This window comes from Echinops telfairi, unplaced genomic scaffold (assembly GCF_000313985.2).
Source record: "Echinops telfairi isolate 266 unplaced genomic scaffold, ASM31398v2 ScPeMD7_443;HRSCAF=831, whole genome shotgun sequence".
Taxonomy (NCBI): Eukaryota; Metazoa; Chordata; class Mammalia; order Afrosoricida; family Tenrecidae; genus Echinops; species Echinops telfairi.
In genome coordinates, this window is record NW_022104341.1 from 78,643,603 (window position 1) to 78,658,067 (window position 14,465).

The 14,465-nt window shown below is 37.8% G+C and overlaps 1 protein-coding gene across 1 annotated transcript in view; it reads left to right on the forward strand.

The window, feature by feature from the left end:
* The window catches only part of AGBL4 (AGBL carboxypeptidase 4), a 1,691,367-nt gene that overhangs the window by 728,389 nt on the left and 948,513 nt on the right, over positions 1-14,465 (forward strand). The window contains exon 4 of the mRNA XM_013003864.3: positions 5,973-6,067. Within this exon, the coding sequence (XP_012859318.1) occupies positions 5,973-6,067 (95 nt within the window). The remainder of the gene's footprint in view (positions 1-5,972; positions 6,068-14,465) is intronic.

Consider the following 14,465-nt stretch of genomic DNA (forward strand, 5'->3'; position numbering starts at 1 on the left):
TTCAATCATATATAAAATATTCCTTTTGATAGTGTGACACATAGTTCTTAGGTTACCTTTATTTTTATTCACTCTTAGTTCGTTTTGGATTTCCCCCTGACAAATTATTGTCAAGGGCTTTGCTTTCTAATTAACTGATATGTTTTGTAATTGCTTTGGTTCTATTCTTAATTTCTCAATATGTTGCTTCTTTTTGACATTTTACTGTCAATATTCTTGATTTATAATTCATGTTTTTGTGTGGTTTGTAATTATTCTTTTGTTTTGTTTTCTTTTGCTCTTTTAGTGTGTTCTGAACTTTTTGTATGGTACTAACTGTGTTTTCCTTAATTCTGTTTGTGGTATCCTTGAGCTTGTGGAAGGTGCTATATATCTTTTATAAAGCTTTTGTATTCCTATTTTCAGTTTCTTTATTTTGGTCACGTCCTTTCACCACCTAATTCAGTTCCTTTATTTGACTTAATGTCTTGGAGACATTTTGGAGTTGTGTTATGTATTCTGTTGATTATGTATTGGTATTGAGTTATTATACTGTGATATAGTGCTAGCATGCTATTCTGTTTATTATGTATTGGTACTGAGTTATTATACTGTGATATAGTGTTAGCATGCTACTTTGCCTATTCCCCTATTGAGTGTGGGAAATGGTCTGCATTTGCTGGTCATAAAGAATAACTGCAGACTAGATGAAAAGGAGTTTTCAGCAATATTGTTTGTCCTACTAGCTAAGAGAACAAGTGCACATGGGTGAGTCATGTGCCGTGTTGATGTTGCCATGTTGAAAATGGATTCGTCAATCACACAAGGTTGTCTGGTAATAGGTATAGTGGGTGGCCAATGGTACATTGAATGGACAAGGTGAGTATGGTGTGACAGGATGCTGTCCCTAGCCACCAGGTAAGTGGGGACCAGAAAGAGCCTCATCTTTAATCACCAACATGTATGTTGGGAAAAGCAGGAGGGAAACAAATGTAAAAGGCTTCTCCATTTTCAGATTATTGGCATGGACCTAGCACAGTTCTGCGCCTACACAGTCTATTATCCAGTTCATACCCAGACTCAATCAAGGGGGAAGAGGACCCCAGAGTATATATAGCATCTCCACTCCTACCCCATAGATCGACCTATTCATGTAAGCCCTCACCCATATATCTATGATGTTCTATTAGTTATTTTATCGCCATCCACTGGCTTCCTCTTCTCCCCGCAGTTGCTGTGTCACTAGTAATTTTGTCTGCTGCAAAGTCCTCTCCCAGATCTAGTTGGTATTCTCCTTTCTTTGTTTCACTCGGGATCTGCGCACACTGGCTCTCTCCCAGCAGTTCTCAACCTGTGGGTCGCGACCCCTTTGGGGGTCGAATGACCCTTTCATAGGAATCGCCTGATTCATAACAGTAGCAAAATTACAGTTATGAAGCAGCAGCAAAAATAATGTTATGGTTGGGGGTCACCACAACATGAAGTGTATGAAAGGGTAGCGGCACGAGGAAGGTGGAGAACCACTGCTCTATCCAAACAGACAGTCTCCGAAGTTGGACTCTCCTTTACTGTGTGTGCAGCTCTGTGCCTCTAATGGTTAGATATAGAGTGGGACCCACCGCGTCCCTTTCCTACGTCATTGTTTTGGTTCGCTCCTAACAAATGGTGCTTAATCCCGTTCTTTATCTGTTTACTTGATTCTCAGAATTTCAGGATTACCATATGTATGTCTGACTCCGTTTTCAGGTTTCCTGTTGTAGAAATATTGGGTGGAGTGTACAACCAGTATGCCATCCTGCCCTTGTCCTCCTCTAAGCCTCAGATTTCTACTACCTTACATATGCTGTGTTCGTGTGTGTGTAACTTTAATGTTGAATTAAGTTGGTGTTTTTATTTAATTTTTTCCTTACTGTTCATGAATAATGCAGCGAGGTGCCCTTGAGTCGGTTCTGACTCACAGCTACCGCAGAACAAAACACCGTTCAGATGTGCACCGTCTTCACAAATGTTCTCATGTGAGCACTTGCTTTCGCCCATTGAGCCACTCCGTCTCAATGGGGGTCTTCCTCTTTTTTGCTGTCTCTCCACTTTACCAAGCATGATGTCCTTCTCCAGGCACTGGTCTTATCTATAGCATGTCCAAAATCTTGTCATCCGAGACTTGGAGGCTCATTCTATATGTGCTTAGTCTGAGACAGCTCTTTGTTCTTTTGGCAATTCACTGTGCTTAAAATATTTGCCAACGCCATAGTTCCAATGCAGCGTTTTTTCTTTGGTTTTCCTTTCTCAATTTTCAACTCTCACATGCATAGGATGTGATTGGAAATACTGTGTGTTGGGTCTTTAAAGTAACCTTTTTGCTTTTTAATACTTAATGAGGTCTTGTACGGGAGATTTACCTGATGGAATGCATCATTTGATTTCCTGACTGCTTCTTCCATGAGCATTGGTTGTGGATCCAAGCAAGATGAAATCCTTGACAACTTCAATCTTCTCTCCATTTAGCATGATGTTACTTATTGGACCAGTTGCAGGGATTTGGGTCTTGGGCTTCTTCACACTGAGGAGGGAGTTCTGGTGACATCGTGGTGATATGTTGGATTCCAATCACAAGATCTCCAGTTTGAAACAACAACCGTTCCACAGGAGAAAGATGGGCTTTCTACTCTGGTAAAAAGTTACACTCTCAGAACCTGTCAGGGGCAGTTCTACCCTGTAGACTGTACACTGTAGAACGTACATGGTGACTATGTTATTATCATTATTGCTATTGCCTTATAGTTGCTATTTTCTCTAGTTTTGTTGTTGTTCAAAGAAATCAAAATGGGTCTTCTCGTTTTTACCAAAAAGGGTGTCTTTGATGGAGATGCGTTTAAGCTGACCATATTCCCAGGGAAAACGAAAGAGTTGACTTAGGCCAAACTCTCCAGTAAAGTAGGGTATACAATGCAGCCTGCCCTCATCTGTAACAGAGAACTTCATCATAATAATACAGTAAGACAGTAAACCTACCCCTAAGGTTTTCCAAGATTATAAATCTTAACTGGCATAGAACACCTCATCTTGCTCCGGAGGATTGCCTGGTGGTTAGCAGTCCAGCACATAACCTACCATGCCACCAGGACACTTTTGCTGTGCCATAGAGTCATGTTCTCTCTAAACACTCGTGTGCTGGCTCTACCACTGAATCACTCAGAGATTTTTTTTTTATTATGCCACTTCGTTTTTATTGACTTTAATTTTCTGTTGCTTAAATTTGGGCCAAAATAAATTATCTTTGCTTAAAGACAAAAAAAAAAAAATACAAAACCCAAATCCACTGCCATAAAATCAATGTGGACTCATAGCAACCCCCTGTGGGTTTCTGGAACTGTACCTTTTTTCAGGAGAGGAAAGCCTAGTCTTTCTCCTGAGGAGCTGCTGCTGGTTTCAAACGGCCAACTAGCAGTATCACAGCCCAGTGGGTAATCACTCCACTACCAGGGTTCCTGTTTATGGATCGAAATGTTAAATAAGCATTGTTTAAAATACCTAGAAAAATCCTTACATGTAATAAAATCTCAGAGATCGAATGTTTCACTTTCTTTTTTATCCTCCAGAGGATCTTATATGTGCAGCATTTTTTAATTAGCCTTCGCCTAGCATTTAGCAATGACCTAGATCCATTATGTTTTCCCCATATATTGGAGATGGGTCTGACAAGTGAAATAGAATAAAGCATAGGGTTTAAGTCCTATGCAATTTGGAAGCCATTTGCCCCCTAAATATTGATTTTATGAAATCAGTTAGTAGCTGAGACCTTGGGAGAAGTAATTGGCAGGAGTAGGAAATTGCCCACTCCTGGAGTTGTGCTTCTTCCTTCAGTACTTGCTCGTATGCTAGTTCTTTAAATGGTTGTGTGTTAACCAGTTATTTTTGTAGTGAGCCTATCTATTCCTTTCCTCTTCTTCTGATGCGTCGTTCATTGTACACTACTTTCCCCATAGATTCCTTCAATATTTCAACTCCAGGCTTGAATTTTTTTCTTCAGTTCACTCGCCTTAGCATGTGCTAAGCATCTTATTTATGTTCTGGTGTACTAATTCCAGGTTTTTGCACAATTCATTATGATATTTTACTTTGTTTTTCTCGAAGAACTCTTCTTTGACATTTTTCATTCAGCTCTTGTCCTTCGTTATTTCTTCCATTTTCTCTATCTACTCTATGCTCAGGAGCAAGTTTAAGAGTGTCTTTTGATATTTCTTTTGATCTCTTATTTCTTATCTTTTTTAACAACCTTTTGTTTCTTCATTTTTTTGATACTTTTGATATCATCTCACATTCTTTTGCCATTTCTGTTCAATCTGTCAAATTTATTATTGAGATGTTCTATAAATTCAAGTGGGTTACATGCATAATCACATTTTGACCCATATGGACTTATTTTAATATTCTTCAATTTCAACCTGAATTTACATATGAGCAGTTAATAGACTGTTCCGGAGTCAGACCCTGGCCTCATTTTGGTGGATAATATTGTTTCTCTACTGACTCTTTACATAGATATAGTCAATTTTATTCCTGCCTATTACATCTGGTAATGTCTATGCCTACAGACACCACTTATACTGTTTAAAAAACAATTTTCAATGAATAAGTTTGCCTTGAAAAATTTAATCATGCAATGTACAGCTTCATTTCTAACACCCAGACTATATTTTGCTATTACTATTCCTTCTTTTTCCCCCAGTTTTCACATTCCAAGCTCCAATGATTATCAGTGCATCTTGAGTGCCTGTTTGATCATTTTCAGACTAAAGATATTGGTAGAATTCTTCAATTTCTTCATCACTAAACTTGAATAATAGTTGCATTAACTTAATTTCCTTGTAGGTGTATAGATATTATCCTATCACAGACAGTACTGTACTTCAAGGTAGATCTCAAAGTGTTATTTTTGAGAATGAATGTGACATCAGTCCTTTTAAAATTTTCATTCTTGACATATTAAACCCTATGACTGTCTTATTCAAACTAGCAATCCCAATTTATTTCATCTTACTAATGCCTAGGATATCAATCTTTATGCATTTTATTTCATTTTTAAGGCTTCCAATTTTCTAGATTCATAGTGCATACATTCTACATTCTGATTATTAATAGATATTTACATCTGTGTTTTGCTTTTGTTTTTCATTTTGAGTCATGATCCAATAGCAAATCAAGATCCTGAAATCTTCCCTCCATCCACATCATTATAGTCACTTCTACGTTGGTTAGGCATCTTTTCCCCAGTAGTATTTTGAGTGACTTCTAGCCTGAGGGCCCCGTCTTCCTTTCTGACAGTGTTCCACTGCTGTTCATAAGGTTTTCAATGGCTTGTTCCTTCAGGAGCAGGTAGCTGCTTCTTTCCTTAGGATCTGTTCGGGGAGCGCTCCTGAAACCTGTTCACCTGGGGTGATCCTGCTTATGTTTGAGATGCTGGTGATAACGCTTCCATGTTCCACTGGTGACATAGCAATATGCAAGATACCACAGTACAACAAACTGATAGACTGATGGTGGACCCAAGTGATAACATAATTCATTCCCCTGCAAATTCTAAGTCAACCTGGAGAGAGAGGTCATAAGTAATAAAAACATTCTGCACATATACAAATTAATTTATTAGAGTCAGATTTCTATGAAGTGTAGATACTCTTGTTATTCCTATATTATTAAATGAGGACCAAGGCAAGAGACTTAATAGTTTGGAAGGTCACAGTGCTTGAGAGTGTTCGAGTTTGTATTGACATTCAGCTTTCCCGATTCCAGAGTCTGAATTCTTAGCCTCTATGATTAAGTGGACTAGCACATTCCATTCCAAAGGTGGCATTTTTTTCTCACTGTACAGTTGGTCATTACAACCATATGATGCCTTTTAATCCTGTTTATTTGTTTACTGTTTTAATTATAAGGCGTGGAAACTTGCATAATACATTCTTTTGATGATTTTTCTCTTCTTTCTTTTTCAGAGGATAATTTTCAACATTGTTAACTTCAGCAAGACAAAGAGTCTTTATAGGGATGGAATGGCCCCTATGGTGAAATCTACCAGCAGACCAAAATGGTAAGTGATCCTTGGAATGGGATGCCTTTGGAGTTGGAAAATTTGACCCAGGTCACAAGTATATCTACTATTTGGCTACTGCTGAGCCTCATTTGAACTGACAAGAATAAGATGAGATTCTCCTGATCACTCTCTATACTCTAGGTGTTGTTCTCGGGGAGTGTTGTGATAGATTACATGGTCCCATTCTTGACAGACCAACTCCATATTTTGAGGGATGATTCAATGTGTTATTTGCTGTTTCTTATCCTGTTTGCCTTTTATCATGGTATCTTTAGAAACATATTAATGTTTATTCTTTTAAAAATTTTCCTAATTTATATGTTGTGAATTAATCTGGAGTAGAAATATTGGGAACTAAAGTTAGATAGTTTTTCCTTGTTTTGCATGATCTCTGTGCTGTTTTGTATTGCTAGTTTGTGAATTTCCTGTGTGGATGTGTGGACCATGGTTAGGGTGAGAAGAAGAGGAGTTGATTGGGTTATTTAATAATCCCAATGATGATGAGATGAGGATGAAGATATTGATTGATGATAACCACTTCCATTTACTGAGAACCTATGCCATGTGTTTTATATTAACTGTTACTAAGCATCAAAACAACTTTTCAAGGTAGATTTTACATACTACTACATTATAGATGAGGAAATTAGGCTGAGAGAGGCTGTTATTGTTTCAAGATGATAGAAAGCCGGGAAGGAGTCTGTTCTATTTCTATTTTCACACACTGGCATTTAAACTAATTCAATTGTTTATCTATCCTATAATTTACTCATTCAATTAACATTAATTGAGGGAGTACAATAAAATAAGAGATTTTGAAGCCAGAATCTGTTTATTATTCACCTATCACACAGTAGGCCTTAAGTGAATTACTTGCTGAACTGAGTTGAATTACTTATGATAATTACATGTAAAGTGCCTGCCATTTGCTAAGTGTTCAATAAATGTTATATATTATTAATAGTGTTATGTAAAACATTACAGAAATGTGAGGAATTATTAATATTATTCTAGCTTTGATCCTTTTTCAAATTTTAATGACTTATGGGAAACTCATCTGCAACTGTCTATATTTATAGAAAACTAACAATTCATAAATATTGAATTGTTTTTGTCTACAACTGATTCTTGGCAACTTTCTATTAATGCTGAGCTGAGGAGCTTAGGTTTATAAAAATGCAGGCAGTTAATAATGAAAACTGCTAACTAAAAGGTAAAAATATCTACTTGGACCTACCTGCATGTGGCCCCAACCATACTGTTATTTCTTGTTTCAATTTCTTGTTGGCAATCTCTTCTTAAATCCTGAGCAACGAGTGAGGTTTTGCTTTGAGTATATGAACTCAGCCCAAGTGGATAATTATAGGGCAAGTCTTTTTGTCAGTAGGATCATTTGTAGTTATGAACCTCAAATCTTACCAGCAAAATAGCATTGTTTTTGATTGCTTACAAGAGCCTTCAAGGTAATGTACCAATATGTTAAGATTTACCGACTAACAAAAAATCACTCTTAAATTATAAGGTATATATTAAATATCTTCTACAATAAATTCTAGTACAAAGATTTTCTATCATATACATATGTAATAGAGGCTATATGTAAATGTGTAATAGAAGATATATAATATATATGCTTTATATATGTAATAGAAGACATTTGTACTGTCATAGCTTAAAGGAAAAGTAAACTATGTTATAGAGGGTCAAAAACAATTTATGGATTGGGAAACACTGTTGAGTAAAAACTAGAAGAGATCAAACATACACACAACTAAGACCATCAAACTCAGTTCAGAACCTTTGACTCTTTCAGACCATTAGAGCAAACAGTCGCTGTGTAATGTGTGTTTCTGAGAGCTTACCGATCTTGGACAAGAGGACAGACTTCGTTTTAAGGCATTATAGTAGAAATGCCAGGGCTTATTAATGCTTCAAAATCAATGAAGAGTCCTCATAGCAAGGATGCCAATAGTTCATGAAAAACAAAACCAAATAATTAAGGCTTAAAGATTTTCAAAAACACAAAAGAAAGGGAAAACAGTAACGCAGGACGGAACATTTGAAAAAGAAAATGGCATAGGACCAGGAAGTGTGGCCTTCTTTGTACACATGGTCACTATGCTTTAGCAACAACTTGACACCCCTAAGCACAACAACAACAACGATATGTGGGGGATTATTGTTAATTTCTGAGGCACTATAGTTCAACTAAAATGTCGACCTTCCAAAGTGAATGTAAATATGTATCAACAATTAAGGTGGGTAGGAATACAAAAGAAAGTACTGCAAAAATCTACAACCAAGAAATAAGTAGCTTCAGGTGGAACACTAGAAAGTAATAAATGAGGATATGGAATTGTTGGAAATCTAGGAATAACTATTCAATTAGTTGCATACAAGTCTTGAACAACCTCGGACCTCTGTTAGGTTTTGTAATTGTTAGAATGGGTGCTCTTACATATGCTAATAAAAAGTGAGGCCTATAGAAAAAAAAGTAGAAAATGCAATCTCTAGTTTCTTATTTAAGAGGGTATTTGGGACTCTTTGGTAAAGGTTTAGATGAGTTTAGCTGCATATTCTTTGGTTCGTAGATAAGCCTTGCACTATAATTAGAAAGTGAGTTGACCTATAAGGAAGTGTTCCCTCAGGGGAAGATTCAAGTAAGGTGAGGTTTTCAGTAAGGAAAGGTAGAGGCTACATATGACAAAATATTTCATCTTCATTTAATTCTGAAATTTTTTGATAATTAATTTCTTGCAGGCTTAAAAATGCTTCTCCCTTCCCATTAAATTGTATATGGAAATTTCATTTGAATAAATTAGCCCGTCCAACAGATCAATAGGGGCATCTGGAACCAAAATGAAACATGGCAAACTGTCAATCATTTCTAATGGTGCAGGCTGGGAATGAAATCATGCGCTCATTTTATTGGTGACTCCAACTATTTGTTGTAGCTTCAGTACTTTAGGACAGGGAGCTTTGCAGGTTAAAGGGATTAGTTGCTAATTGGGTTGCCTCAGTTGCAAGAATACATTTGCAGAGTTCTTCATTAACAATTCAAGTAGGTTCTCTGTAAATGTATGGCCATCATAGGTAAAAACCATAACTTTGTCTCCAGGGACCTGTCAATGTGAGTCTCTGGATTAGCAGGCGCCTTGGTGGTGTAGTGACTTAGAAATTGGGCTGCTAATCGCCAGGTCAGCAGTTGAAAACCTCCTGCACAGGTGAACTATTAGACTCTGCTCCTGTAAGGCAGGAGCTATTCCCCTTAGAAACCCGCAGGGACAGTCCTGCCTGCATATGTGAGAGCCTATGCCACTTGTAGGAGGTTAGGAGTTTTCAACTAGCATGTTATAACCATGACGGGGTTTCTCATGCTCCAGTTAGCATAAGGGCTAGCTGATATAGGATCGGAAACCAATGCTGATAAGCATTTTTAGGAATTTTGAATTCCTCTGTAAGTTAAAAAATGTCCGCATGGCCTTTGCAATGGTCGGTAGTTGGGTACCGTTCCAAGAGACAAACTTTATACTAGTGTGATTAGGTAAATTTCCTGTGTCCATGAGACATATTTTAAAATAATTTCATGTGATGGCTTATCTTCCTTTTCTTTTTTCTTCAGGGTAGAAAGAGAGTTCAGGCAAGGTGTTAGTACTGTAGTAAGTGAAACAGAAAGGTAAAGCGGAAATGGAGTCAAAAGAGTGGCTGAAATTATCATGGCAGGACCTTGGCATTTTGAGCACATACATTACTTGTTTAATTCTTCTGAGGAATTGATGCTGCTGTCCTGCTACTTTGAAGATTCCAAGTCTGAATTTTTTAAAAATCCTCTTTGTTTGTGTCATTCTGGGGCCTTTCTGTTTTTAATTGATGATGCAAAATTGGAATTTAGTGAGATTAACAGATTCCACGGGTGGTTGCTGATTTTCTAAGCTGTCTCTAGTAAGGGCAGACCATTGGTAAAAATATGGACAAGTTACAGAACCAAAATATTTGTTCATGTATGATGAAAACCGAATGTTTTGTTTAAAAAGTAAAGTTAAAAAATTGTTGAAGGCATGAAGCAATCAGCATTGGACAGTCCTTATAAGTATTCACAAACTCCTACAATAAAAAAGCAATTTTCACAGAACTGAAATATAGAGGATACAGAAACCTACAAGTAGATTTTGATTAGTTGATATTTATAAAATCAATATTTAATGAGCACAAGACAATAACAAGACCCCTCAAACGCTAGTTTGCTGATTATAAAGTTTGCGTCATTTAATACCTTCTTCTATGATTTTCAGTGGCCAGCTGAATGATGCTCTTTCTGAGAGTATGCGGTGAGAGTAATGGGAACGAAGGAGGAGAGTGCCCACAGGCTTGTTGAAGTGTGCTTTGACAGTCCGCTCCGGAGAAGCAGTAAACAGATAAGGAAAAGCTGAGTCTGGCCTGCTTCCTTGGCAGAAGCCAATATAACAAGGACCAAATTCTTTTGAGCTTCTTCACAGTTAAGATTTTCAGAGAGAACTTGTCATTGTTATATTTAGCATTACCCATTTGTCCCCAAATTTAACAAATGTGAGCTTAATGAAAAAGAAAAAAAAGGAATAGTCTAAATTGGGGCTTCTCAGAATCCAAGTAAGTAGGTACTCTGAGATTCCTTACTCTGACGTCATGTCGTCAAGTTGTGCATCAGAAGTTGGAGTTCAAACAAAGTGCAAGTGGAAAACCTTGACTGGAACCTACAAGTGGATGAAAGTTAAAAAAATGAATGAAGATAGAATCTTCAGTAAAATTCAGAGGTATAACTGATTGTGGAGCTCTGTCTTAGAGGAATTACCTGGTTGACTCTCACAGAGGTTTGGGGAGATAGAGAACCCTAAGTTCTCTGTGGGTTCTGAGCCTGAATCAGGTCCCATTTCTGACTTTAAGTAATGCTATCGATCATAGTCACAGTGTCTGCTTAAAATAAAGGATTTTATTGAGAGAGAAAACAATTTGCAATTGTTTTCAACAATTTATATTGGGAAATATATTGTTTATATTGGGAAATATAAACTCAAAATTCTCTCAACAGAGTGTCAGAACAAAGAGTACAAAGGATTTTTATCCAATAAAGAAAGTAAATGTGCCTGGTTCCTATCATGGTGTCTTGGAATTACACAGTCCTTGGGAAAGAAAACTCTGCTTGTAACCAAGGAAATGTCATTGAAACAGAGGAAGACCCCCTCAGTGAGATGTGTTCAGTGGTTACAATAATGGATGGGGATGTGCAGTAACTGTGTTTCTTTCTGTTTCTCAAAGAGTCTCTGAATTGGTACTGACTCAAAAGCACCTAATAACAGCATGATAAAATGAGGAGATCTGATGGTGCGGTGGTTAAAACACTCTTTTGCTAACTGAACAATCAGTGGTTTAAATACATAAGCCACTCCATGGGTATTAGACGTGGTAGTATGTTTCTGTACATCCCAACTTCCAATTATTAATTGATGTTTGCAGCTGTTTCTTGCCATTTTGAGTTGATCCCCATCCACAAATGAAGATCCCAAAGCTTGACTCCCGTAGGCTTCGCTCTCTTCACCTCACCTTGCTCCTCTCTGTTCTTCAGTCCTCTTTCGAACGCCTTCTGACCCAAGGAGCCCGTCCTCAGGCACTCTCTGACCATGGTCTACTTCGGTCTCGGACAATGTTTTCATTCTACACATGCGATTTTCAGTGGCGATTTCCTCCAAAGTGGACAGCCATTTCCTTCTTTGTAGTTTTTTAGTCTGTAAGCGCAATTTAAACCTGTTCGCTTCATGTAACCCTGCTGGCATTTGGAATGCCAGTGGCATAACTTCCAGCATTATGACCACCCACAAGCCACCGCAGTACAACCGAAGGATAGACAAATGGGGATGTAGTCTTCTGTACATCTGACATACCTTATCTGATTCCCGTGTCCATTATAGTAGTTGTTTTAAGTGCCATTAACCCAGTTCCAACTTTTAGTGAGAGGAGACGATACTGATGTACGCCTGTCCTGATTTTAAATCATGCAGTATTTCCTTGTTCTGTTAATATCCCTGCTAGCCGGATTTCTTGATCCATGTACAAGTTCCTAATGAGCACAATGGAGTGTTAGGGAATTCCCATTCTTCTCAAAATTTTCCTTAGTTCATTATGGTCCACACAGATGTATGTCTTTGCATAATCAATGACACCCAAGTAAACATCTTTCTGGTATTCTCTGCTTTGAGCGAAGATCCGTTTGACATCAGCAATGATATCCCTGTTTCATGTCCTCTTCTGAATCCAGACTCTTCTTCTGACAGTCCATGTCAATGTACTGCTGCAACTACTGTTGATGATCTTCAGTAAAATTTTACTTAAGTCGGCTGTTGATGGCTGCGTTAATGGGCTCAGGCAAAAGAACAATTGTGAAGTAGGGACCATGCGTCTGGGTCAGACCTGACTCAATAGCACCTAACAGCAACAATGATTCATAGTGACGCTTTGTATAATAGAATGAACCACTGTGCTACCCTGCAGCTTCCTCACAATCGTTGTTAGGTTGGAGTCCACCATTGCCGTCACTGTGTCAGTCCATCCCCCTGAGGGCCATCCTCTTTTTTGCTGCCTCTTCACTTTACCAAAGATGATGTCCTTCTCCAGGGACTGGTCTCTCCTGGCAATATGTTGCAAGTATGCAAGACTTAAGCCTTGCCATCCTTGCCTCTAAGGCCATCCTTGCCTCTAAGGACCACACTTCTTCCAAGACAGATTTGATTATCCTTTTAGCAGTCTATGGTACTCTCAATATTTTTCCCATCACACAATTCAAATGCATCGATTCTTCTTTGGTTTTCCTCATTCAGTGGTCAATTTTTGCATGCATATGACACAATGGAAAAGACTATAGCTTGGGTCAGGTGCATGTTACTTCTCAAAGCAACATCCTTTCTTTTCAATACTTTAAAGAGGTCATGTGCTTCAGATTTACCTAATGCAACTCATCTTTTGATCTCTTGACTGCTGCTTCCCTGAAAATTGATTGTGGATCTAAGAAAGACAAAATCCTTAACAACTTCAACCTTTTCTACCAGTGACATAGTTTACAGCATTAATACAACACTGCAAGCCACCATTGTACAACCAACTGATAGACGAATGGTGATGTGGTCTTTGGTATATTGTTGGTACACAGTGTACCTATTGGTTCAGCTGTGAGGATTTTGGTCTTCTTCACATTGAGCTGTAATCCATATGGAAGGACACTAATAGGACCACTAAACTTTTATCTTCACCGGCAAATGCTCTCCAAGCCCTCACTTTCAGCAAGCAAGGTTGTGTCACCTGCATATCTCAGGTTGTTACTAAGCCTTCCTACGATCCAGATGCCACATTGTTCTTCATATAGTCCAGCTACTTTAATTATTTACTCAGCATGCAGATTGAATAAGTATGGTGAAAGAATATAATTTTATGTACATCTTTCCTGTTTTAAATCATGCAGTCTGCTCTTGTTATGTTTGCATTACTGCCTTGAGAAGAATGAGATTTCCAGAACACTTGATTGTATACATGCAGAACTTGTACATCAATCAAAAGAGAATTGTTCTTCTGGTAGTTCATGGCAATTTCATTATTTCTCACCAAAATAATTCAAATGTATCCATTATTTTTAAATTTTCCTTATTCATTGTTCAAATTTCATATGTATATAAGGCTATTGAAAATACCATGGCTTGGATCATGTACACCTTAATCCTCAAAGTGACATCCTTGCTCTTCAACATTCTAAAGAGGACTTACATAGCAGATGTCCCCAACATAATACTTCATTTGATTTTTTGACTGCTACTCCCATGGGCATTTATTGTGGATCCATTCAAAATGGAATTCTTGACAATTTCAATCTTCTCTGTTTGTCATGATATTGTCCATTGGCCTAGTTATGATACCACATTCTTTATGCAGTCCAGTTTCACGATTACTTGCTCATCATACAGATTGAGTAAGTATGGTGAAAGGACACATCCTGACTTCAGAGTTTCCTGATTTTCAACCTGCACCATTTCCTTGTTTCATCTGAAAGACTCTCTTGGTTCATGTACAGGTTTCACATGAGCACAGGAAGTTTTTAGGAATCCCCATTCTTCTCAATGTTATTCACAATGTGTTATGTTCCGTGCAGTTGAACACCTTTGCATAATCAATAAAACACAATTAGACCTCTTTCTGGTATTCTCTGCTTTCACTCAAGATCCAAGTGACATAAGGAGTCATCTCCCTCATGCTGAGTCTTCTCCTGACTCTAGTTGGAATTTCTGACCGCTCCTTGTCAGTGCAACTGTTGTGAAGCTTACCCTAATGGTCTGGATGAAGTAAAGCTTTTTGGACCCTTATTTGCTTGTCGGACACC